This window comes from Haplochromis burtoni, unplaced genomic scaffold (assembly GCF_018398535.1).
Source record: "Haplochromis burtoni strain Fernald_Lab_line unplaced genomic scaffold, NCSU_Asbu1 Contig_123, whole genome shotgun sequence".
In the NCBI taxonomy this organism is placed as follows: Eukaryota; Metazoa; Chordata; class Actinopteri; order Cichliformes; family Cichlidae; genus Haplochromis; species Haplochromis burtoni.
The window spans coordinates 469,303-496,391 of record NW_024582484.1 but is presented as its reverse complement, the minus strand read 5'-3'; the positions used below and the strand labels follow the sequence as shown (position 1 = coordinate 496,391).

The 27,089-nt window shown below is 44.5% G+C and overlaps 1 protein-coding gene across 2 annotated transcripts in view; it reads left to right on the top strand.

Moving 5' to 3' along the window:
• Positions 1-21,395, top strand: part of si:ch211-137a8.4 (neurofilament heavy polypeptide) — a 41,039-nt gene extending 19,644 nt beyond the window's left edge. For both annotated transcript variants that reach the window (XM_005929351.3, XM_005929352.3), the window contains exons 2-4: positions 12,036-13,603; positions 15,824-16,351; positions 20,354-21,395. In XM_005929351.3, coding sequence (XP_005929413.1) covers positions 12,241-13,603; positions 15,824-16,351; positions 20,354-20,376 — 1,914 coding nt within the window. In that variant the 5' untranslated portion in view covers positions 12,036-12,240 and the 3' untranslated portion in view covers positions 20,377-21,395. The remainder of the gene's footprint in view (positions 1-12,035; positions 13,604-15,823; positions 16,352-20,353) is intronic.
• Positions 21,396-27,089: the final 5,694 nt, after the last annotated feature.

Sequence of the window (27,089 nt, the reverse complement as noted above, 5' to 3'; positions counted from 1 at the left end):
TATGTTATCAAGGTTAGTTCCTGATTTTTGCCACTTTCAATGCATCACGCTGTGTAAAGGCTGCTGTCCTGGGAAACCTGATCATCTCTCTGTTGTCGTCGTCCAGCTGTTTGTCTGAAGGCAGTTAAATTGTGAATGCTTTTGCCTTCGTCTCAGCCGCTATGCTCGGCCTCCGTCTCAAAGGTCACAGGTTCAATTCCCTCAGCAGCTACTGTGTCCTGGAGGAAGATTTCGGCTCGTTATCGCTGTACTTCTGTCAGCTCTGTAAAGTGGACCTTTTCCTGCAGGCCTGGTTTCATTTAATGGTTTTTATTACAAAGCGCTGCAGAGTGCTGGAGTTCAGGGCTCGATATTTCATGAGTGTAACCTCACATCACCTGGAATGTCACCTTCACCGGTACTTTCACACAGTGAAGCTTATCGCTGTTGCATGACTTAACCTGTGAATGTCTGTTTGCTTTGTTATCTGTTATACTGTTACACATCTGGCTCCTCACAAAGTTTCAAGAAATCAAACCGTTTTTTTCCCTGTCCCTGCAACCTGATAACTTAGACAGTGGATTTTACTAATATGGTCATCTGAGACCCAGAAGCCCCGCCCACCTGTTTTTCAGACTGGGCAGCCAATCAGAAGAAAGCTAGCTTTCACTAAGGGCATGTTTTATAAGAAGCCTCTGCTTTTTTATCAGAAAGTTTATTTTTCTACCCCAACACATCCACTGGACAGTAACGAGTCTGCACCACGTGATTCTGAAATGTTTTCCAATGAAGTCACTCTGCTGGTGTCAAACTGAGTAAGCAGAGGTTTTTACTTTTAAGTGTGTGCTAACGTCGCGCTGTCAGACTGGGCTTTTGTCACTTTGGACTGAATAGTGTGGTGTTTGTGAGCAGCAGGAATTGTGGCCTTCAGCTGTTGGAGATGTTTGTGTGTCGGACACTTTGCTTCACATGCAGCTCAAACCAAGTTACAGTAATTTAATTTGCTGTAAAACCAGGAATAAAATGAGGTCAGGGGTAAAATCTACTCAATTACTAACAGAATTATGTAAATTAGCAGTGTGACGGGGAAAATGGTGGCACATCTTATTTTTGCTGTTGTTATGCTTCCCTTTAACAACAACTAACCTCCACAAAAGGTTCCAGGTAAAGCGGCGACTGCTGAGTCAGTTATTGGACAGGAGCCTGTGTTTCCATGTCATCTGTGACTTACTAAATAGATTACCCACAAATCCTCTCTGATCAGGCGTTGAGCTGTGGACCATCTTTGTCACCGATAACTAAACAATAACCAGACAAATAAGAGAGCGAGCGACGAGCACCTGTATAAATATATTTAAAAATCAAAGTTAAGTTGTAAAGTCTTCAATGATCAGCATGTTGTTTGTTGAGATTATACTTTAGAGATTTCCAACATAATGTCCCAGGGACAGAAAATGAATGAATAAAACATTCTTTTATGTTAGGGCTGCAGCCTTCAACTATTACAGTAATTCAATATTTATTCTATCAATGAATGAGAAAGCAATAATAAGATAAGATAAGATAACCTTTATTAGTCCCACACGTGGGAAATTTGTTTTGTCACAGCAGGAAGTGGACAGTGCAAAAGTTATGAGGCAAAAATTAGAATACAATAAGAATAAATACAGTACACAGCTGTACAGAATAGAATAAAATACTATATACAGTAGAATAAAATAAATATACAATAAGATAAAAATAGAATACAAATACAAATGCTATATACAACTGAGTAAGAATACAACGATGACTATTTAATAACTATTAAAAAGAGAAACACAAGCCTTTTAACATCAATTAAATAGTTTAACTGCACATAATAGATGTTAAAAGCAACTAAACCTTTTGTTGTTACTTAATATTTTTGAAAGAGAACATTTTCATAAATGCAAAAATAATGACAAATGCAGTAAAATGAAATGGCCATTACTTTGTCTTCTTGGAGAGCTTTCTTACTAATGCAGGAAAGCATGTTGTCTAAAAATTGCAAATAATGTTACTAAAGCCTTGAAATGAATCCAGTGCCCCCCGTGCCCCCCTTTAGATGCTCCCCTGATTATTGGAGGTATGACAGCGATGGAAAGTGGGACGGCTGCTGATTTAAACACGTAACAGTTCATCTACATACATGCACTTATATTCTACTGTAGGTTTACTGTAGAGTTTTCACTGTGTAAAACAAACAGTAACGTGCACACAGACTCAGCCTCGACATTAAACTAGTTACAAGGTGACAACTGAGTCGTTTGCATCAAGTTTTTAAAAAAAAAATTTAAATAGCTGAGTAATTCAAGTCACACGACGAGTCATTGGAGCCTTTTTTATATACTCAGCTTTATGTAGAACATTACAACATACTGTAGATTTATGTCGCCTGTTTAATCTGTGACACAGCTTTATAATAAATGTGAAGGCTACACCGCGCCCTCTTTAGAGTCCCTGCTGCATGCTGCTGTCTTCTAGAAAAAGAGAGGAAGGACATCTGTATTCTTACGTTTACAAAAAATAAGATCAACTTAAACTAAACCAGCAGTTTATCTGAATAAGCAGAAGTTTAGTTTCAAGTTTTACTTCAGGTTTGCCGTCTCTATAAAAGAAAGCAGTGCTGAATGTGAAGCGGCTCCACCAGAAGCTTCATCTGCACTGCTGCTGTGTTTTCAACCTTTCTGTTGAGCAAAACAAAGACTGCTTGAATCTTAGGATACGTCCTGGTCACACATGTGCCCCTCAATACATGTAACGGTCCATCTGGTTCAAATGTGAGCGACACGCTGTACGGCCCTGAATCATCAGCGTCAGCTCCCTGCTGTGTTTTCTGCTTCACTAAGAGCAGTCTCTTTATTTCATTAACCTCAGGCATTTCCTTTAATGTGACAGCAGGAAAAATCTACTTGTTAACAATGAAACTCTACTTAAACTTAACGTTGAATTTTAATTTTATATAGCGCCAAATTAGGACAACAGTCACCTTATATTGTAGTGAAAGGTACAGACTTGGTTATGCTGACAAATCAAATCATAATCAGCAATCAAACGACTAAACATTTGGCGACAGTGGGAAGGAAAAAACTCCCTTTTAACAGGAAGCAACCTTTGGCAGAACCAGGCACAGTGGGCGGAGCCATCTCCTGCAACAGGGTGGGTGTGGACTGAGATTGCTATGCCTACTTAGGCGTTGCAGGTTGGAAAATGTCTTGAAAGTAAAAGCTGGTTTAGTCTTTGTGGGCAGTATTTGTGTTGTTGATCATGTTCATACAGATCAGAACAGAATCGGAGTGAATGGCAGCTGCAGTGAACCATATTTTTGTCGTTACTGGAAGTAAAAGTATCCACGAGCGCTTCAGTTCCTCAGAAGGTTTAAATGTGGAGCTTGACAGTGAGTGTGAAACCTGCGAAGGGTTAGGTGAGGAAGCTGAGTGCTGTATTTGTGTGTGGATGCAGCACTGAGTGTTTTTACGTGTCCATGTTGGTATCAGGAAGGTGTGAAGAGGAGGCCTATTATCGCAGTGTGAAGTGGTAAACTGTGATTGGCCATTCTGACGCTTCCCCATTGACCCCCATTATAGCTGCATTAACGGGCGTCCTGCAGGATTAGATTGCCATCACAGAGAGTGAAAACACATGCAGCTGGAAATGCACCCGAGAGACGCCGAAGGCCCTCGCATGATGACAAAGTTATCTGCGCCAGCGACGGTTTACCTCCAGAACTTTCAAACTTTCTAATATGAACAGAGTAAATCTCTGCAGACAGGTGAGAAGGGAGACGATGGTGTTCACTGTAGGGCTGCCACAAAGGATTATTTTGATAGTCGACCAGTCACCGATTATTTTTGCGATTAGTCGACTAATCAGATCATCATCCATTGGATGTAAAAATACAGCTTATTGCACCAGCAGCATCTGCTCTTATATAACTATCATTAGCTTACAGCTTTAAGTGTTTAAGGTGCTAACTAACAATAAAGACAAGATGATAGTTTATTAAACTTCACCGAAACAATCTGCAAATTTCATTAAAATTTAATAAACTCCTTGCTATCTAAAATATAACAGGACACCGGAGTATATTCTCCAGCATCTCACACTTCTGATAATCAGCTGTCTGCTTGACGTTTATTCAGCTGTGTAAAAACTATAACTTTAATCTCAGCCAAACAGATTTACTCAGGAACAAATAAAATACTAAAAAAGCCAAACAACAACATTTTGAAGTTATCTAAGTGACTTATATATCATGTTTAACCTGAGTAGTGAAAGACGGCGGTGGGTTTGAAAACGATTTGCCGGGAGTCCGGTGTTCTCACGGCTCTAGTGACCTAGCCCCCGGCTAGCTATCGAGCTAGTGGGTAACAGACGTCTCCGAAAACGTCGGAGCGCTTTTGAAAATATGTGGTGTCTTGATAAACTGAGCAGATATTTGAGGTTTACACAGCTACATTCTCGCCTGAAAACATGTTAAACGTTTATTTTGTGACCCAGAAAGAATAATAAGTAATATTAAAACTAACTAGCTACCGCCATTGTTGGAAACTGAGCTGGGCCGCGCTATGAATTCTGGGACACAGCTTCTTCTTCTTCGGGGTTTAACGACAGCTGGCATCCTTGTACATGCAGTGCTGCCATCTTCTGTTTCAGTCCGTTATTACACTCTTAAATCCTGCTACTTATTCCTGCGTCTTTTGGGATCTTACAAAGCTTCAAACGACGCGTCGACTATTAAATCAGTCGACGACGATTTTGATAGTCGACGTAATCGTGACTAGTCGACTAATCGTGGCAGCCCTAATTCACTGGTACATAAATATTAGATTTCTGCTTCAGTTGGCGTAGATGATGGATTAAATGTTCCCTTTCTGTCAGGTAATCTACAAAATGTACATACTGAACATGGACAGAGCCACTGATTAGTAAAGTCCAACCTCTGACTCCTTAACTGAGCATTTTCATAGCCGCCATTTTCGTTTTGTGAAACACAAAATGTGTAAAATGAGGATCATGTTGTTTTAAATAAGACTTGAAACCATAAACCAGGCTTTACATAAACCTTTGGATTATTCATTGATTGGTTAGCGTGAGCGTCTTACTGCTTTCAGTTCGAGTCACATGGTTTTCTCCTTTCCTGCTCTCAGTCTCACTGCGAGCACACCTCCGTGCACAAAGAGTGGAGCAGATTTTAATCACAGTGAAGATGCAAGAAAAGCTGTTAGCATGTTAGTGTGAAATGCTTTCTAACTGCTGATGCTTTGCTGTTAGCTTCCGTCATGCAGTGTTAGCTCTCCTCTCACCTACAGCATAATCATATAAAGCTACAGAGGCATAATTGATTCCACTTTTGTGTGGACACGTGTTTAAATGTTGCGTCCGGCTATCTTGCCCTAATCTTAACTGTGCATCGAGTTGGCTCTGAAATAATAAAGATGTTTGTTGCAAGTTGCCAAAGACTGATGGAAAACAAATCAAGTAAATTGCTAGTGAACACTACGCAGCTTTCAGATGTCTTCATTAAAATGTTTTCTCATTACGTTGATAAAAATGAATTCATTACATCCTCCCAAACTGTATTTGCTGTTCCAAATTGGTAGTTCATGAATTAGAAATATGCTTCAGCTCGCAGCAGTGTTGCTGTGTTTACGGTTACGATACAAAGAGGTTTCGAGTCTCATGCGTCTCACTCAGTCAGCGTTGTGCTTTGACTCCACATATTACACACGTCCTAAGCTCTGACTGTGCAGCTGTGCTTTTGCTTTCCATTGGAATTGAAGTGCAGTTGTGTGCTTTCGATCTTTTGCATGAAGTTAAACTTTGACTCCCGGCCGTACGGTGCTCACAGACAGACTGCATCATAGTGAGTCTGTACCAGCCCCGCGCAGAAGGTGACTCATCCCAGCTGCTTCATGTGCCTAAAATGTATTATTATCGACAACGCTCAACTTAACTCACAGCTGCACAAACGCAACACATCTTGTTGGTCCTTTGAGTCTTCACTTGACCTTGACAAACTACACCACATCCACTCCCTTCGTTTAAACCTTTCCAAGATGCCGGCGTCACGATAGCGGTCGTTGCTCATGTTAAACGAAGACGGTCGTTTTCTCGTACCAGTCAGGAGCAGTGTAATCAAAAGAGATTTTATTTTTTCATATTTCCCCAAGACCTCAGAACAGAACGAGGCAATGACGGCAGACATGATATTTATAAAGTCAGGAACAATATTTTAAAAAGGGAGGCTGGGGTGAGGTGGGCTGCACAGCTGGTTGCAGATGTGACTGTAGGTTAAATGAACATTAATAGATCCCAACTGTAGCAGGTCTGAACCAACACTGTGGTCGATTCCATTCTCTTTACTTCATTAGACCAAATTTTAATTATTTCTTCAAATACTTTCAGGAGACTCGAGCTTCAGGACTCTTCTCAGTTTCCAGAACTTGTGGTGTTGAGTTTTTACGCAGTGGTGTGGTGGTGGATTGCCAAGCGGCTTGCAGAAGCAAATGTAGGTGGTCTTAAGCATCTTGGCTCAGTGTCCTTTATGATATTTGCCATTGATATGTCTAGAAGGAAGTCTGCTAAACCACCAGATGATGTGGGCTGAAACCAGATGAGCTGATCTGCCGAGCTTGACTTCATGGCCTACCTGAGTGAAGGTTATGCTTGATTGAATCAATTAGATTTTAAATGTTGCTGAAATGTGTGGCTGACTCCTACTTCCTGTGGCAAACATTGAGGACATCAGCATTTAAATGTATCATTTGACTAGTTATGGGGACATGTGCTCGGCTCTGTTACAATAAATAAAAATGGTGAATTTGGGTCTAACAATCAGAAAGATGAATATAAAGCTGATAAACCGGGAGAGATGAAGACTGACAAACAGGTTGGAGGAAAAAGATCAAGTCAGAGATGGAGAGACATGGGAAGGTGAACGAGAACAAACGTGATACAAAAGATGCCGAAAGAAGAAGCTGGCATCGCAAAAGACACGAAGGCAAAAACGAGACGGTGACGGCAGGAGAGACGGAAAGAGTGAAATGAATAACTGAATGTGGCTGAGAGGAAAAAGGAAGGAGGATGAATTAAAGTGAAAAGGAAGAGACAGAAGAGAACACAGCATGAAAGGAGAGGCAAAAACACCCAAAGACAAAGATTTAATGAGAGGGAGAGAATAAAGACGAGTGCAAGAGAGAGGAAAACAAACGAGAACGAAAGAGACGGACGAGAAAAAAACAGACAGACGGAGGTGAATGGTAAGAGGCAAACGAACAGAAAGAGACGATTCACAATCAGCCCATGTCTGCGCCACTCCTCCTCCTCCCCTTCCTCGCTCCCTCCCTCCATTTTGTCGTCGTCCTCTGTCTGATGCTGTTCCAACACCTCGGGGCTTCAGCCTCACATCCACCATCCAACACGCTAATGCTCCTCTGCTGCAGCGTAATCAGACGCCAGCAAGAAACACAACAAAAACACAATCCATCCAAAATAAAGAGCGACTGAAACAAAGCCCCAGCTCGTCTCGTGTGGGCGAACGTGCCTCAAACATCGAGGTAGAACCCAGCAGAAAGTTGGATCAACTGATGCTATAACGTCTGTTTAAAGCTGCAGTGATGAGGATTTCTATTCTCCCGTGTCGCCGTGCGATTAATCCTTAAATCCCGTTTAATGAATCCGTGGTTGAGATGATCGGTCACCTCTAATTCACAGCAGAGCAACTTTTTCTCACCGGTCCTGTTTTATTTGAAGCACTTGTCTGCTCTCTGAAGGCCTTGGCTCAATGCTGATGTTCAGTGTTCTTTGAATCAGTTTATTAAAAATGTAAAAAACGGTCTGTTAGGTTATGTCAGTTTTGAAGCTCAGCGTTACGCCAAATGAGGAGCGTGAGACGAGTTTCAGACTTTGTTAGAAGCTTTAAAGACGGGATTGAAACGGCTTTCAGATGCAGACATGAAGGGTTAGGGTTACCCCTCTCTGGTCTGCTTAAGCAATCAATAAATAACAATTAATGTGTGGCCCAGGTGTGCCCCACATCTGCATTTCTGGTAAGTATTGAGACCTTTGTGCCAGACCTCCCTCACGCAGGTAGATCCTGTAAAGTCCAGCTCCTGACTTTTTAGGGCTTGTTGGACCCTCGTGATACCTGCTGTATTCCAGCTCATGAAATCAACCTTTTTTGCGCCACGCACCGGTTTATGCCCGACAATATTTTCATGGACCGGCTTTTAAGGTGTCGTTGATAAATACAAAATAAAACTAGTACCGGTACCGAAAAAAAGATTTATTCATAACACACGTGAAAAGACCCAGGAAAACAGAGTACACGATAACAAAATAACACTAAAAACCGCTAAAACCCCTGAAAACCAGACATTTTACACCTGAGCCTCAACTCTCGCAGCCCGGTACCAAACGACTCACGGACCGGTACCGGTCCGGGGGGTTGGGGACCGCTGATCTAGGGTAGGGGTACGTACCATAACCTCATGTCATGTCACAAAACGCATAAATAACCCGGTAGCCTAGAACACAAAACCAGTGGCTGACACTACTACTCTTTGTTTAAAGTCCAGTGGATTTGATTCGATCCAAAGAACATCCCTAAAATCCCACAGGTCTGATTCTTTGGTAGGTTTTGTAAGACTCACTTAAATGATTAATAATGACCAATATTAAAGTGAAAACAGCCAAAACAAAGCAGCCTGCAATGGAAAAACAGATGGTGGTGCCAGTGTCCATCAGTCTGTATGACTTGTTGTACTTTGGCATCAATCAGCGGCGCATCAATGAAATTATTCTATTTTTCATCCTGTAAAAACGGAACTGAAATGACATATCGAAGTAAACCCGAGTCGACGTTTGCTTGGGAAGTATTTTGATGAAACCAAGCCCATCGGCGTCTGAATTATTGATAAGCAGAATATTTGATCAAGAGCTTCTTAATCTCTGTCCAAACTCAGCTGCTAATGTGATGTTTCCAAACAGTCTGAGCGAACGCGTCGCCAGATGAAGGAAAGAGGCAAACAAACCAATTATTGGAAGAACGGGACCAAGATGGCTGATATTTGACAAACTGTGATGAAGTCCAGTGAGCTGGAGTTAAATCAGTCAGCTCCAGCTGGGGGGGGATAGTATAAAGGTGAATGCATGTGCTGAGCGTCATGTGGCTGCTAGCCTAATTTGTGTTTATTTCGGCTAAATGACGCAGTGATTTTAATATTGTGTGATAGTGGCGGTGTATGTGTTTCTATCCCTAGGCTACAACCTTCAGGGGCTCAGAAACCAGCCACATGGTCACATTTATTTCTGCCAATGCTTTTATTTTGTCTCTTGGATTTTAACTCTAATGTTGCTGCTTTTTCCAGTCACTTCATATAATTTGTGTATATTTTTTGTTTTTATTAAATGCTGCCCTTCTTTAAAACGCACCAAATAAATGAATAACAGCCAGTCAGGCCCATTAGTGTGCTTGACATTGGTAAAGGTGAAAAAATATTCACCATTTGAGCTTCCAGATTCAATAACTCAGACATGAAATGATACGAAACCTCTTTCTGACTGCGGTAAAGTCCTGTACAGCATGAAAAACACGAGTAAGAAGTGACCATTGTGGCTAAGGCAGCCACGGCTATAAAAGTATTTATTCCAATATATTTTTGCATAATTCAGGGCAGTTTTTATTGCCCGACTGTACGGCCCACAGCTGCACACACAGTCTGGTTTCAGGTTTCCTAGCTGGATAATTTTGATGTCGATTGTTACAGCTTGGACATCATAGTCAGACTTCCAGGTCTGAGGCTGGAACAAGGCTGATTGCTCCCTCTTGGTTAAGGAGTTGTTGTCCCAAGCAAGGAGCTGAAGTATCCTGAGTTCTTGTTAATGAGTGATGGGAAGGAAGGTGCAAGACCGACGGACTGACGTGCCATCCAACGTTCGCAGTCAGTATATTTGTGGCAACGAGAGAACTGAGCTGAGCTCACACGACCACCAGCTGTGGGTCGCGGCCAAAAGAGTATAATCTCAGCTAAGAGTGCAAGAAAGGAGCTTCCTCTGAAGGGCGTGAAGGTGACTCTGATGAAGGAGATGGGGAGAGGAGATCCGGGCATCTCTGCTGAGACTGCTGCAAGCGGCAAAGAAATGATGCATGGATGGAGCACTTCGACGCCGTCCTCTGTCACCACAATCTTTTATTACAACGATTAGTTTAGCAAAAAAAGGGCTTTTATCACCTGCTCTCACCAAACCTTTGAAGCGTCAACACTGGCAGGCATGAATATATAAATGAGTGAGTCGGTCAGGCCGGGACACAGCACTTTGGGGCAAAGCCACATAATGTTGGTATCAAATGTCACAGCGAAGGTAGTAAAGATAACACGTCATTTAGATGTGGCACTATGTCGCAGGTAGCTCTTTGCTCTTCCCACAGATTTCCTTTCGTTCGTATTTCCTCCGAGCAATGTCAGCGAGGTCTGTCGCAGGTGTGCAGATGTGCACACATCACTCAGTAACTGCTCTCTGTGATTGCCGTCCGTTATATCTGAGAGCCCTCGTGGTTTTTTGCTGCATTGTTTTGTTTCTAGTCATTGTTTCTGCATAATGACGGGGTTTCGCTTTTTGTGTGCGTAGGTATGAAATTGAACTTGATTTGAACTAAAACCAGCAGCAGTTTATGTCATTCACTCCAGAGTAAGATGGTTGTAACAACGTGCAAAGGTAAAAGCAGTGCTGTAAAATTAGTGATTGGGGTGGCTGGGTAAACCAAGCGTCTAACACAAACGCTTTGTATCGTCCTCACCGGGATTTATTTATGTAAATCCAAATCTTTACTACAGAGGTGTTGAACAAGAAATCAGACGGCCCGTAAATCTGCCTCTCGCGCCGCTCAGCCATCACGGGATAATGAGCGCAAATCATCCGTCCCATCAGCAAGCCAGAATGACAGGCAGTCGACCAGTAAGCCATCCAGTTGGCCGGTCAGTCAGTTGTGGCAACAGCATAGTGTGAGATTATCTGGAGCATGTGATGTATGTGTTTACACCTCGCTCCCTCCGTCTGCCTCTCCTCTGTGTGATTGTCTCTCCACCTGAGTGCCTCTCCATCGGCGTCTGACTCACTCTTTTCACCTTCTCCTCTGAGAGTGTGCGACTGTGCACACTAAACGTCTGGACTCTCAGAGCTGAAAATTACTCTGCGTCGGCACTCGTGCACGTGTGTGTGAGTCATTGATCTGCTGATTCATTCATTAAACTGTCAAAATGTGTTACAACCGAGGAATGTTTGGAAGCAGCAGTCTGGTCGTGTTTTATAGTTTTCCTCAATGAAAACAAACCACACCAGCAGCACACTGATCTCACCAGCAGGTGTTTTATGTGCGTCTCTCAGAACAAGACGGACAGTGTCTAATTGGTGCCACGTACCAAACATAAAATACACGATGATTACCCAAAATGCACTTTTGCTGAGTCAGTGCTTGTGTTCTTATACATCATAAAGAACACAATTGGTGTCAATTTATGATTGAAGCTAACATCCCGTCCCACTCTCCTGTGATACTGATGGAGTTGTAAAGGAAAAATAAATCGTGCTGAACGACAACAAGCAAACAACAAATGCGTTACAAGATCCTGTGAGCGCGACACCGAGGCCTTCCACTTCTGTGTAGGTTTTGCATTTCATCCTTTTAAAAGGTGTGTTGCGTGTATTTATATCTTTGTGTGGACCAAAAATTGCAAGTTTACTGTATTTATAGGGACCAAAATCCAAGTCGCACAAGTTGAAGGAATTTTAGAGACAAAATATGTGGTTTTAGTGTCAGGGTTACAGTTAGGCTATGTTTAGGGTAAGGTTAGTGCGTGTGCGTGTGATTAGGAAACATGCCTGTATTTTGTGTCCTGCTGAGATTCCTTATCATGTTACACTTCATTCCTCATTCGGTGCAGACCAGACCAGACTCATTGAGCGCCTATGGTGTTGCTTCAGACTATTAACCATCTGTCTCTTGCTCTCTCTCCCTTTTTTTCCTCCTGCAGGAGTTTGGAGGTCTAGTAGGATGCTGAGTATCTTTCCTCCTCGCCACTGCTCTCAACCCTGCTCTCCATGACCTGAGAGTACCACCACAGCGGGAGGAACGAAACACTAGAGAGAGAGGAAGAGGAGGACAGAAGGCCAGGGAAGAAAGGCAGGCCGGAAGGAAGAGACTTTTTTTGTTGTTATTGTTTGGTTTCCCTTTCTGAGATGGCGGCAACGGAGGCCAGCACAGCACCAGTGCTCCAGGAAGATGGAAAAAGCACAGAAAATAAGCCAGCAGAGGTGGAGCAAGCGGCCAAAAACGCCAACACGAGCTCAGAGACTGTCAACGACGAGGCTGTCAATAAAGACAGCACAGCCGTCAACAGCGAGGTTGTCGAAAACAAAGAGACTGTGAATAACGACACAGCGGTGGCGGACACAGTGGGAACTGAGGAGGGGGGAGCCGCGGCGGCAGGCGAGGATGCGCCGCCGCCTCAGAGCTGCGAAAACACCACTTCCTCTGAACCCAAGACCTCGTTCCTGGACTCCTTCCTCAACAAGAGTGGCCTGGGAAAGGTGATGGGTGGAAGGAAGAAGAAAGAGCAGAGCGCCCCCACGGCTGGAGGCGAGGAGGGCGCGGCTGAAGGAGGGGAGAAGGAGGCCGACAAAGGAGGGGAGGAAGCTGCAGCAGCAGCAGCGGAGGGAGGAGCAGAAGGAGGTGCAGAAGGTGAGGCGGCGACAGAGAAGGCTGCAGAAAATGGAGAGAAGGAAGACGAGAAGAAAGCGGAGAAGGGCAAACCAGCGGAGGCGAAATCCACAGTTCGAGATTTGATCAGGAAGCCTGTGGCGAGAATCTTCTCCCATCGCAGCACTGAGAAGAAGGAGGGCGCCGCTGCAGAGCCCCAGAAACCAGTAAAGGTCCGGTCCAAGTCTCTGGACCGGCTGGAAGATCCCGAAGCACTTAACACCACTGCAGACTCCATCGTAGAAGAAGGAGGAGCAGCGGGAGGTGCAGAAGGGGAACAGAAAGCCTCGGCCTCTTCAGCAACCACTAAGCACATGAAGCGCTGGCACTCCTTCAAGAAGCTCATGGCTCAGAAGGCACATAAGAAGACTGGAGGAGGTGAGGATGGGAAAGAGGAAGGTGCAGAGGGAGAAGGAGGTGGCGGAGACTCCTCCACACTTGACTCCAAAGAGTCAGGCCAGAAGAGGTGGAAGCTCAAACGCTCCTGGACCTTCCAGGGCTTGAAGAGGGACACCTCCATGTCCGGCATCAGCGGCAAGGCCAAGGGCTCCGACAAAGACTCCGCTGAAAACGCCAAGCCCGAGGAGCCTGCAGGAGGAGCTGAGGGAGGAGAGGAAGCAGCTAAGGCAGAGGGAGGAGCAGAGGAGGGCAAGACAGAGGGAGGGGAGGAGAAGGAGAAAGCAGAGGGAGGTGAGGAGGAGAAGGCGGCGGCAGCAGGTGGAACGGTGACACAACACGCCAACGAGATCTGGACTTCCTTCAAGAAGCGGGTCATCCCCAAGAGCAAACGCACCAACACGGAGTGCCACCCCGGAGGCGAGGAGGAGGCGCCTGTGGCCTCGGGTGAGTCAGCGCAGAGTCGAGCGCGCGAACATAACTGGTCTTTACGAAGTCTTCATCTGACCTCAGTCACCCTGACGTCAGCCAGCCAAAGCAGTTGCAACCGTCTTTATCCAGGCTGTCAGTGAAGCATGTGCAGGTCCAGTGGCTGCAGGTGTGTAACCGCATTCTGCAGGTATGTGGGCGTTAATGTGGGAGGAGCCAAGGCTGATAATGTTAGCCACACTCGGCAGACTGTTGCTTTAATTTAGGCTTGTTTTACTCATAAATGCAGCCTTTTAACGGCTTCAACTCTGCATATCAAGATGTTCTTCTAAAGGACAGGGTGTGGGCATCCGTGCGTGACGAGTGACCGTGTTGGTGTTACGCTCATCAACTCTTGAAACTTTAGAGGTTCCTCTTTAAAATCCCTCCATCCATCCATTCGCTTCTGCTCATCCAGTTTTTACAATTATAACCAAATGAAACTCATTTAATATCTCGCCACTTATCACATGACCTGCACTGGGGGTTTGGCCTTTAGATTGAGAATCGCTGCACTTTGGGCGTCGTCATTTCCAAGTTTCTGCTTCATGATCTTTTGGAGGAAGTTAAAGCGAGCAGAGATGTATTAAGAGTCTTTCTGCAGGTCTTAAGCGTTGCTGTGTTTTTGTCAGCGCCACAGTTGGACACCGTTTAAAAATTCAGCTTCTGAAGCCGGCAGCTTGTTTGCACTCGTTTCAGTCTGTCGCTCTCCACCAAGGACACGCAGGAGTTAAAGGCTTTCTAACTCTGGGGGAGGTAATGTAATTGAACATTGTCCCAAATAAAATATTCAACGGGTGATGTGAAATTCAAATTACAGCATAACTTAGGTCAACAGAAGAGACTAAATTAAGCTTTACTTTCTGCTCTTTCTTCACAAGAACACAGCAGAGTGAAAATGAGAGATTTGTTTCTTTAATGGCTGAGAAAATATTCCACCTTCTTTGGTTCAGAGTTGAAATTTCATGTTTTAATTTTAAAAATCTCAAGTTTGTTCTTGGTTTTTTGCTTTAAGATAAGAAAAACTTTATTCATTGGGAAACATGGCAGCTCAAATATTCACCACAACCTGAAAAAAACTTAAATAACATGATGTCATTGTTATCCAAAAGGGCTTATTCCTGTTCCTGCCTTTCACAATAAAAGACCTCAACAGAAACAGTGTAATGATCCTTGGATGAGCTGATATCGTCGTGTTTGTGTTGTTCCCAGATCATCATGAAAATGTTGTTCCAGGTTCAACATTGCAAGTGACCAATCACATTGTTGTGACGTTATTCTTTTGCGCGCCAAGCCATTCGTTCATTTATGAAATTCCAAATTTTGCAAGTACAATATCAGTTCTGCTTACCGTTTACCGTTTATTAAAGGGTTAGGGTTAGGGTCAGGGTCCGTTGATCGGCGGACAGAGGTGGTTTCTCGCAGCTTAAGTACAGTTTTTTGTTTTACGGCGTTTTTTCCCGAAGTCGCAAAAGTATGACGTCACAACATTCTGATTGGTCACTTGCAATGTTGATCCTGGAAAAACATTTAATATGATGATCTGGGAACAACACCAACACGACGATATCAGATCGTGCAATGATCCTTAACGTAGAAGAAGGAAAATCTTAAAAAAGAAACCAAACTACAGAAATATCAGAAGCACTTTACAAAATAGACTCGACAGCTTGTCTTTGGTTTTACTACTTATCAGCTGTTTTCTTAAAAAGGAAATGAACATTTGTCTTTTTGTTTGAAGAACCTGATTGAATGAATTTCATGAATGTTTGCCAAGTGTAAGAAAGGACCACATTAGCAAAATTAATGAAATCATAAAACAAGAAGAAAGAGAAAACAGGGATGTATTTGATAAGACGTGATATGATAAGGACTTACAGTCTTCAGTGTAATTAGATTAAATGTTGGCACCGCGCTGGGTGAGCAGCGGCGTGAATACGATAACGTGAGAATTAGGATTTTTACATTGATGCCATAGGTGGAGCTACTAAAAATATCGGACAAGTTAGAAGCTTAGAGATCTGGACCTCAAGGACGAGGTCAGACTCTAATATTTTTAATCAATAAATTTGTTTTTAGTAATATAAATATTTGCTAACACTTGATGAACACTTCTTCCACTCACCCGCTGTAATCCTGTGCGACTAATTGATGCACACCCTGATGAACTTTAACCTCAAATGCTTTTTTCCACTCCAGGTGAGGAAGGCGCCACAGAGGACGGCAAAGACGGAAAGTCGGCCAAAGCCAAGCGCTCACATTTTGGCCGTGCGGTTTCCCTGAAGAACTTCATCATGCGGAAGGGCAAGTCCACCAGTGTGGACACGGGCGAGGGCGCCAAGGAGGAGGAGGCCGCAGAGGGAGGAGAGGCAGCGGCGGCGACAGAGGAGGGAGGCGCTGACGGCGAAGCTGCCGCAGCGATTGCGGAGGCCAACGACAAAGATGCAGCGACGGCAGCTGAGAAGACACCAGCGGAGGAGAGTGGAGCGGAGGTGGCGAAGGAGCCGGAGAAGGAGCCGGAGAAGACAACGGCCGAAGCTCCGGTGACCAACGGGGAGAACGGCTGCTCCAACGGCACAGAGGAGGAGAACGCCACACATAATCACCAGGAGGAGGAGGAGGAAAAGACGACGGGGAGCAGCCCCATGAAGAAGAGCAAGGAGGCGGGAGGGGTGAAAGATGAGGCCAACGCCAAGATCATCAACGCCACGGCGCCCGTGAACAGCGGTGAGTTAGAGCACGTCGACCGGGACTCTGACGAGCCTCAGAACAGCAGCAGCAGCAAAGATGGAGAAGCTAACGGCAAACGGCAAGAAGCGCTAACAAACGATAGCAATAAACGCGCCGCACACAGGGACCGCCAGACGCAGATAGCATTAGCTGTTAGCGGGGAGAAGGGGGAAGGGCAGGGGGTGGCGGAGTCTCCGCAGAATGGAGGTTGTCACGATGCTGAAGATTCACATGACCAGAGAGAGGGTGAGGAGGAGGAAATGAGGAAGAGGGATCTAAGAGAGGCGGCCGTGGTCATTGTTCAAAACGTGATGTCAGCAGCAACCGACCAATTAGAGAAGGAGCTGTGTGTGGACAATGGGTTAAACGGGTGCTATGATGCCGACGCCAGATACTAGGAACACACGCACGTGATACAGTGAAATGTGACAATGTAAAGTAACACACACGTTAGCACAGATTAGCACAGACGTGGCGATCATGGAGCTCTGAGGGGAGGAGCCTATCTTTGTGCAACGACTGAAAGCAGGAGGAGGAGCAGTCTCCTCAAATGTCACAAATACAAAAAAATCTGATTCAGAATGAAAACAAATGAAAAGCAGGAAAGCAGCTGACGCCTGCAGGCGCTCCAGAGTTTAGCACTGAGATGTAAACTGAACTTTGTCTGCGGCCGAGGTGACTTAACAAACATGCAGTTACTGAATTTGAAACAGGATTTCCTTTGAACTTTGAAATTCAATAAGAAGACACGATTTGAAAGAATTGAATCTAATTTATTTAGTTTAAGTAATACATTTTTTGGTGATTAGACTCAGATGAAGCTCCACAGCAGGTCAGAGTCCTGGTGAAAGATTGGCTGTCATGAAGACTTGGCTGAGTTTAATAGTGTGGTCAGAAGAGATGATGTATAGTCTAGCAGCCCAAACACCTGAGAGCGCAGGTAGATGAGTGAATACAGATGTTTCTTACTGAACCTGTACAATAAGAGGTTAAAGAGCTGAAGGTGGCTGTTTGAAGCCCAAATCCAACCAGCTGCTGGCCTCCGTGGTGACAGGGACCTGCACCGCAGCCGGGGTAAAATCTAGCCTATGGTCACCGTTTGCGTTACACTCTGATATCACCACAGCCCTGTAACACTGGCGCTCGACTCACTGCAGTCTCCTGCTGAAATACAGGTGTGACGGCAAATTCGAGCTGCTGGGACTGATGGTTCAAAGCTGTTTGAAAGGTTACCGTTTCACCCCGGCTGCATTCAGTCGTTAAGCTAAGCTAGGCTAACCGTGACCAGCTCCATATTCAGCCCACGCACTGACTGACGCTGTTTACCTGTACGTTGAAAGGTGCACGCACAGAACCACGCACTGTATTTATAGGCATGCCAGCTTTTCTGGGCGATCGCTCGGTAAACATAACGCAGTTCTTCCTGAATCCCTTTAAGTAAGTCGTAGAGTAGATGTTTGCTCAGCAGCGAATCACCTGCGAGTGTTCAGCAGAGAGAGAGAGAGTTCATGCACAGATGAGCAGCAAAAAGCCATCAACGGTGACCGGGACTCAGGTGGCGAGCGCGGGAGGAAGCCGGCTGCTCGTGGACTTGTATGAAAATGTAAATATCAGATCATCCGCTCTGCGGCACATCCCGTTAGAGCTAATTTGATGTTGAAGTCGCTTTGGTAGGTTTTGACCCACACACGAGAGGATCGAGGACGGGCACGAGGAAGTGTGACGATGGAGGTGAAATTTAGCATCTCCTGACATTTGGAGCCTTTTCTCTTCTTTACGTGGGGGCGGTCTGCTCCGTGGACTTGCTCTTTTCCTTCCTGTTCCCACCACTTCCCCCGTTCCCACCAGGAAGCCGGCAGGAGCTGCTGGACGCTGATCAGTAGGAGGTGAAGTGCCTGCGAATCAGAAGGTGCTCCGTTTCCTCCTCCATTATTTATCACTTCCAGCCTCCTCTTCATTCAAGCGCTACGTGAGGCTCTGTGTCCAGCGAGCGCCTCGCTTTGATCTCTTGCAGCCCGGCAGATGCTCGCAGAGAGGATCGCAGCTCCTGCTGCTGCTGCTGTGCCGTTCACGGGGAGTCTATTTGAAGCTCCAAGTCTTTTGCTAAAATGAGCTCGGTTTAACGCCCGGCGTTTAGGACAGTGTGCCGAGCTGTCTGCGACACCAGCAGCTGGGCTCTGCTGAAACGCTCAGTAAAGGGTTTTTATTTGGTGGCACAAAGAACCAGCATGGAAATAAATGCCATACCAAAACAGATGAAAATTTCAGCTCTGATAATTAGTTTAGATTTTTGGATGAAGCATCTAAAATTTCACTCAGCAAAACTGGAGCTCAGACTTCATGGACCGTCTGCTAGCATGAATGACCTCACAGCAGCCGTATTATTGGTCACATGATGCCATTAAAAATACTCCAAAAGGCTCCAACAGCACAAACGCAACCCAGAGGTCCAGTTCAGGGACTCCAGTTAGCTGAGGTGAAGCCTAGCAGACCACTAGCACCTACCTGTGTCACCGTCCACCTGTCAGTCAAAGAGGCCACGCCCCTAACCCCTAATTGGTGGTGAGACCAGTGTCTGTATCAGGCTGTAAACGTGCTTCTTTCTGCTGTAAAGTTGCACATTTTAACACAGACTCTGTTTTTGGCACTTCGGCGTTGTGCTTTCAGCTTCCAGCCCTCTAACTGGCTGCTTGGTTGACATACTGGTGGAGCTTCTAACTGAAAATGCTGCAGCAATTTGGCAGCTTTTTAAGGCTCAGTGTGTGATGAGCAGAGAAGGTGAGAGGTTTGGAAACCAAATAAATGATGTGGCACAGCTCTTGGAGAAAGACTCAGATGTCTTTACATCTGTAGTAACAGAATTACCATGTTTGTGCATTTAAACCTCCTTTCTTCTCCGGCCAGTACAGAGTTGGCTTCTGTTATTTTCCATATGGATGCTGTGCAAGTCCAAACTGCCGTCGATAACGCAGGAAGATTAATTTGTGGAAACTCTCAAGTTCAGTGCATGAAGTGTTATTGTAACCGTCACTGCATTGATAATATAAAAACGCATCTTTTGGGTCTGAAGTGAAGCCAGTGCACAAGTGCCTTAAAGCTGCATTCTTCCTGCAGGGGGATGCAGCTCACACTTTGGGAATCAGTGATGCAGAAATGTTTTAAAAGCCTTTTAACGTTGGCAAAATAAAGCAAGGAGTTAATTTAGTAAATTACGGCCACGTTGGACTCAGAAAAGGATGTTAATCCAATGAGCTTGCAGTGTGCTTCAGTTTGTGTGCTCACTCATCACATCTGGTCTCAAAACGCAGAGGTGGCGTCGGTGAAAAACGTCTCGAGGCGTTAAACAGGACTTGATGTGCTGAGTCCGTCTTTCGTACGTGTGCTGGATTCGGATCAGATTGGATACCGTGCTGACTCGCGGCTCCATCTTGTGGTTCAAACTGGAATAACATGAAAACGCAGCTCCGTGATCGCACAAGCTCCTGTGCTTCCTGCTGCTAGTTTTACACGAATCACGTTTAAGGCACCGGTTTTGTCACAGCGCTTCGACCTCTGACCTCGATCCTCAGGTGGCTTCTAGCTCTCACTAGCTGTAGCTGAGACAGCAACGGGAGAGAAAAGCTGGGTCTGGACAGACTCTCCTCCCTCGCTCGCTCTCGGAGGGTTTTCTGTGTGAGCGAGGCAAAGACAGGCTGCAGTGGGTGGTCGGGTTTATTTACTAGAGGGCAAATCTCCTCCTCAAGGTCAAGAGCACAAAGAGCACAAGCACAGGTAGAGTAGCTGTCACGTGATCCTCCATGATGTGACGACTCATTGTTGTCCTCGTCAGCTGTCGTTGTGTTGTGTTGTTCTGCTCTGTGTGCGTCCTGTGAGACCAACCTCCTCGTACTAAACCACTGAACACACGCGCAGCATTTAACCCTTTTATGTGACTGTTGCTTCTTCTTTTTTCCAATTTTTTAATCCTTTTTTTCGATCTCTTCTGTTATCATTTACCAGACAAAAAGGCGGGAAACGTGTGAGGCCACACAAAGAGGATTAGAACTGCCCGGGATTCGCTGAGCAAGGAGCTCTGAGCCCCACCCCCACCCCCCAACTCCTCCACTTTCTTGTCCTCTTATTTCCTCCCCGTCCTCCTCCTCTCTCCCTTCATCCCTCCCAATAAATGGAGTAATCACGTGTTATCAAACCAACATGAGAAACGAGAGACGGAGAGAAAGATGCAATTCATGTAGATGAGAAGAAAAATGATTACTCGGAAAGCAATAATTCAAGCCCTTCTTTTTGTCCATCCATCCATCATCCATCCATCCTTCATCCATCCACCCCCTCTGTCCGATACAAACATCCAGTCTTTTTCTTTTCTTAATCCTTTCTTTGCTTGTCTGTGAGATTTTATATTGTCTACGAGAGAAAATGAAGAATAAAAAATGAAAATCGAGACATTCCACTTTCCTCCCCCTTCTCTTCCTGAAGCTCTGCCGACTCCTGATTGGTGGATTACATAAAAAAAAAATTAAAAAAAAGAGAGAAAAAGACTGTTAGTTTTATATCGACGGCCATTTTGGTTTGTAGTCCCCCCTCTCCTCCTCCTCTTCCTCCTCTTCTTCTTCTTCCTCCCCATCTTTGCCCCCCGTAGATATTTGACAGTACAGCAGGACCATGTTGCTTCCATATATAAACCGCCCCAAGGACTGCCACTTCCCCACCAACACTGCAATGTCTTCAGCTCTGTGTGTTTAATGTTTTTAGACTGTTATATTGTGTACATGAATTTAAAACAAAGAAAAAAAAAAAAGAAAATCCATCATTGAATATTAAAGTCAAACTGTTTCTTTTTGTTTGTTTTGTTCCCGTTTGGTTTCAATTCTTCTTTTGTTTTTATTTTTTAAAAACATCTTCTCACTGTTACCGACGATTATGCTGTAATTAAAATAATAATAATAATAATGATGTTTTGTTGGTCCAAGTTTTCACATGTCCGCTAGCAAATTGTCAAGAAAAGAAATGGTACAATAAAGACTAAAATCTAACAACTAAACTGCAGGTTTCTATTTTTATCTGCACGCCTGAAGGCTCCTATGGGTTGAGGGGAGGGCGGGGCGATATGCTGAAATATGATTGGGCGCTCGTTAATCTGCATATCGATAATCTCATCCTTTTACGTAACGGGTGGAATAATACGAGATTTCTTTGTATTAAAGTAGATCTGCGTGTACTATCTGGCAGCAGGCGGCTGCTGCTTCCTGCGGACGGTCCAGGACGTCCGTATGCCGGACGCTGGTGTCGCACAGGTGGATCAAAACTTTATAAAGGACTCGGCGACCTCTTACAACATCTTCATTTTAAATAAAGCATCACGTTTGTGCAAGTAGAGTGAAAGCAGTCCACGCTGTCAGTAGCCATTTAGCGTATTCATTTTAGTTCTAGTTAATGAAGCTGTGCAAAGTTTAACTGTCACGTTCCCTCAGTTACACAGAAGGGCCTGATAGTGGCTGAAATCCAGGAACAACACACATCAAAGCAAGAATGCAGATCATAAAATAATGTTTGTTCATGAACAACAGAAGCAGAATGAATGTGTTTTATACAAACTCATCAGGTACCTACACAACAGGTGAGGGCTTGCAGGACCTGATACCATCACACAACAGGAAACAGGCTAGTTCATGATCCTATCATTCGGGGCTTGATACCCATTCTCAGGGTGGGGGTGATGGCGTCTCCCCCCTGACCTGCCGTCCTGGCTCCTCCTTGCCGTAGCGTGATGTCCCTCATCAATCTCTAGCCGTGAGAGTGGTCCCCTCCTCCACACAGCTGGAATTGAACTTGCAACTCCCACTCCAAAGGCATGTAGTCTTACTACTACACTATCCAGTAGGATCCAATCGGTTCACTCTGAGGGAAAACTAAAGGACATAAATGTAATTTTCCATGGCTGATAACTGCAATAAAATGCAGGCTTTGGTGTTTTAAAACAGGAAATCATTTTAGCTCCATTCACTCTCATCATCGAGGATTTGGTCCTGCTGAGTTTCAGCCAATATCTGAGCAACATTTATAAAAGAAAGTGGAATGTCGGGGCAGCAGTATAGATCCCCTTTGTAAGAAAAGCATTTGACTTGCCTGATGTTGTTACTCCTAAATCAAATAGGTCTCAAAGGGTGGAGGGGAGGGGCTAAGAGACGAGGGCCGTGCAGCAGAAAATCGTGTGCTGTATATATGTAGAAGGTTTACTGGTGGAGATTGGAGAGTCGAGCTTCCAGTGTCCGGGTGAAGGTCCGCGGGCCAAACGTTGACGCTCACGGCAGCAGTAATAACACATGTCTCGCCGTCTGTGAAGTGTGTGATGATGATAATTCCCCGCTGTCAGTTAAAATCGGCAGCATACTGTCTCGCTGTCAGGCCAAATCTCTGGGATTATGTTATTATAATGTGGGAGTACAGTAGCCGAGCGTGCGCACACACACACGGAAACACCCTGAGGAAAACTGCTGCTTTGTCATTTAAAGACATCTTAATGGACGGCGTGTGATAATACAGCTCATGTTGGGAACAGCTCTGAATAGCAGATGGAGACGATGTCGGAATAACAGCTCGGTGGTTAAAGTCGTCTTTTTCTGAGTTCAGGTCAAAGACAGAAAAAAACAGGCCGAACAGACGGATTACAAATCGGGATTATAACGCAGAGACACCAGCTGCTAATTACAGAGCAACACCTACATGAACGGGGCCCACAGGCCTCTGCTTTTAGGATTAAAGTAACACCAGCGCACAGACTAACATCCAGGCTCCAGCAGTCATCCTCAAGTTTGGACGAATTCTATTCTTCATTTCATTAAAGACAGATAACGTAACCCAAATTTGAATGTTTCTGCTCATGCTCAGTGCCAGTTTTTCATGCTTGGAGTCTGGAGCAGCTTTGCATGATTCACAGTTTGAAACTAATTTAGGCTTTACTGGCTTTTTAAAAGTGTACTTGGACACAAATTCTTTAGCTTTAGATTTAGAATAAATGACATACAGTGTAAATATATACAACCAAGGAGGAAACAAAATAGTTGTACTTGGAGGCGAATAGAGTCTGAGTAGCCTGAGTGATGATTCATGGGTGGGTGGAGAGGGGTGGGGTTTGTTAGCAGTCTGATGGCCCAGGGGAGGAAGCTGTTAGTGAGTCTGGAGGTGTGGACCTGACTGACCTCAGGTGCATCGGGTCAAACAGGCGGTGGGCGGGGATGCCAGGGCTCTGTGGTGGGCCTGCTTTACCTGAAACAGGAAGATGGCAATGGTCCAGGTTAGAGCAGGGGGACATGGCCAAAAATATTTATCACGATATACATTTGAAAATTTGCGATAACGATATAACTGACACGAGACAAAATACTTTACAACGCCACAACTTTATTAGTGCAAAAAAACCCATCAGTGCATTTTCACTTAAACAAGCAGCTGTTTTTTATCTGCATTAAAGTTATATAAACATGTAACAGTGCAAATGCAAATTCCTCACTGACAGTTTAACCAAAAGGCATTTCCAGTGGAAACTGGCCGACATGTCCTCAGCATAACCATGTATAACATCCACACAACTTAAAAAGAGGTTATACACACACAATATGGTAACATCAGGGGTCGGCAACCCCGGGCACGCCGCAGCTGGTACACAAAGGGTTAACTGATGGCACGACCATAGCTGGACTGTGATTTTTCGTTTTTATGGGTCAATGATTTTTTTATTTTATTTTATTTTTGTAACGGTATAAACAGTGAGAGGTGGTGGACTGGCCAGATGCAGGTCGATGTGTAACAATAACTCAGTTGTTTGGTGGTGGCTATGGCGGAGCTTCCACAGAGGCCAGCAGGTGGATGAGGGAAGGGGAGGCAGGAGGAGGAGAGACCCGAGGCGGCCGCCAGTCCGAGTGTCAGGTGAACTGAACTTCAGGTAAGAAGTTATGACCTGCAGTCTATCTGGGTCAGATATAAACCAAGTTTAGGTGGAGTTTATTTTCGTTGTGCTGACTTTTTACAGTCAGTTACAATAACTCGTACTGCGTGAGCTAGCATGACGGAGTTTCTATACAGCTGGGTGGTGCTATGATGTTACTGATAGTGAACTTTATTTTATTCATAAGGTTAGTTAGTAGAGTTGCCAACCGTCCCGTACAAAACGGAATCGTCCCGCATTCAGAGAAAATATTACTCGTTTTGTGTTGAGCTGAGAAGGAACACAGTTTGTCCCGGGCAATTCAGCTACAATGAAAAAGACACAAAGCTGGATTTATTCTGTGTTTACGCTGCACAGCTGCCTCTTCTTCTCTCTTCTCTCTCCCGTTTCTACTTCAATCATGAAACTGATCAATGATCAGCTGATCGGCTCTCTTGTTTGTTTATCGCTCACTTTGCGCCGAAAGAGGAAACCAGCGGATGTCGCGCTAAACAACAGCAGCACGTTTAAGCTTGATCAGCTGTTGTTAGAATTTATTTAATATTAATTTCTAGTATCAGCTGATGTTTGCTGGAGCCACAGCTGTAAAAACTGCGGGCAATAGCGCACTGCTGGCACGTCTCTGCGCACAGAGAATCTGCGTTGCGCACAAACAAAATCTGACCTGAATTGAAATTAACATTAAAACTTTAACAATTGTGTTCTGCAGTGTTAGTCAGTGAGTGACTGGCTGCTCCTGTATGGGATTAGAAAGATGCCATCTTATCCCACAGTCCAGACTCATGTGATTCACATTCGTATATACGCAGCTAATCAACGACGTTGACAGGCTCTGACAGCGTCCTTATGTGCGACGCCGGTGTTTTAGCAAAGCGGCTGATGTGGAGTGAAGCCACGTTAATGACAACGTGTGCAACCATTGGAGATGTGAGCAGGACAGACGGAACAACTGACGGACAAAGTGTGGACTTTATACCAGTTTTTAAATTGTGTTGATCGGCCGCGTAAAACCAGAGTTATGATAAAATATCTGCAATGTTTGGTTTTCTTCCTGAATACTGTCGTTGTTTATATTTGGAAACCAACCCCCCGCCCAGCCTTTCCTATTGGTGGAAAAATGTACCATGTGGACCAATCAAAAAATGATAAGGCAACATGGTATTTAGTTGTTTAGGGAGGGGGAAGTTTTAGGAGTGACGGCGTGTTTGAGATGTGAGAGATTTGCAACGTTTAGCGCAAATCTTGTGTAGTGAGTGTGTAGTGTAGTCAATAGTGTTGTTGTGTGTGTCAGAACAATGAGGCGGCTGCTGAGTGTTACAGGTGTTACAGCAGTGACACATCTGCTGCTGTCAGGCCTGCAGGTATCAGGCTGTTGTTCTCCTTCATCTCATAGTGGACAGAAATTATTTTTTGGAGCGGCACAAATAATTTGTGTGGCATCAGATTTGATGCAGAACAGCTGATTGTTCTGTAAATAGTTTGAAATGTTTGTTTAAAAACGCCTTGGCTGCATTTTTAGGTAAAAGCTGCAAAACACTTTGTTGTTTGCATGACTCAGTTACTTTTTTGAAGAAGTAACTATATAATTAATTGCCCAACATTGCTCATTATTTACTGTATTTTGCAGACAGAGTTACAGACTCTCTCCCAGACCACAGACTCATCATACAAGTCAGAGCTTTATTTAAAAAAAAGAAAAGAAAGAAAGTTGTGTTTTCAAAATTGGAGTTCAAGTTATTTTTCCTTCCAGTAGTGTTAACATGCTGCAGGTCAGGAACTAGATTTGTTTAAATTGTCATTGTAAAGCAGTTAAAGTCGTCTAACATAAATGTAAACGCTGTAATGTGATTCTTTTAATAAACATGTAACTTGGATGCTGGCGTGACCACAGTGCACACGTCTGCTGTTGCTCACAGTGGTCCAGGGGACGCTCAGCGGCGCACTTAAAATCAATCCTTTGATTTTTCTGAAAGTCGACAGAGCCCCTTATAATCCCGTGTGCCTTATGTATGAACTCTGGTTGTGTTTACTGACCTCGAAACGATTTTATGTGCACGGCGCTCGAAAATCTGTCAAATGTTTCAGTACGACTTTGCTAAGCTACGAAGCCGCACCGCTTGATGGATTGTCGGAGCATTACGGCTGTCGTAGGCGGAGCCTCGCGGAGTGATACGTACTGTGCTTCAACATAATGTTACCGCAGGGGTCGGCAACCTTTCTGATGACGAGTGGATCTAAAATTTGCTCAGCAGTCAGTGTGCCATATGATTGCATTTAATAATGCTCTATATTAACAGTTACACATTATATAGAACAACTTTCTAGAATTATATTTGTTTGCAGATGTTGGCAGCTATCAGCGAATAGTTATCAGCTATTTTGAAACAAAAAAAAGACACTTTTTATCCATAGCTGGACTCCATCGGGCATACGCTGGCGATTTTTTGTTTTTATGGGCCGATCGTTTTTTTTTTTTTTGGAAGGGTATAAATAATGAAAGGTGTTGGATTGGCCAATTGGTCATGATCGACTCTGGGCTGGACCAATTACAGCCGAGGAGGTCGGATGCACCCTCCCCCTTGTTTAGCAATCTTATAGACGAACTAAAGAAAATGGAGAACAAAAAAAGGAAAGGAGGTGCAGAAAAAATTAGGGCCAAAAAGAAACAAGCCCTTCAGGCAGACGCTGCCAAATGTGTAAAAATAACTGAATTGTTTGGCGGTAGCTATGGCATAGCTTCCACAGATTTAGCAACATCAGCAAGTGGTGGAGGCCAATCTCTCTCTTTTT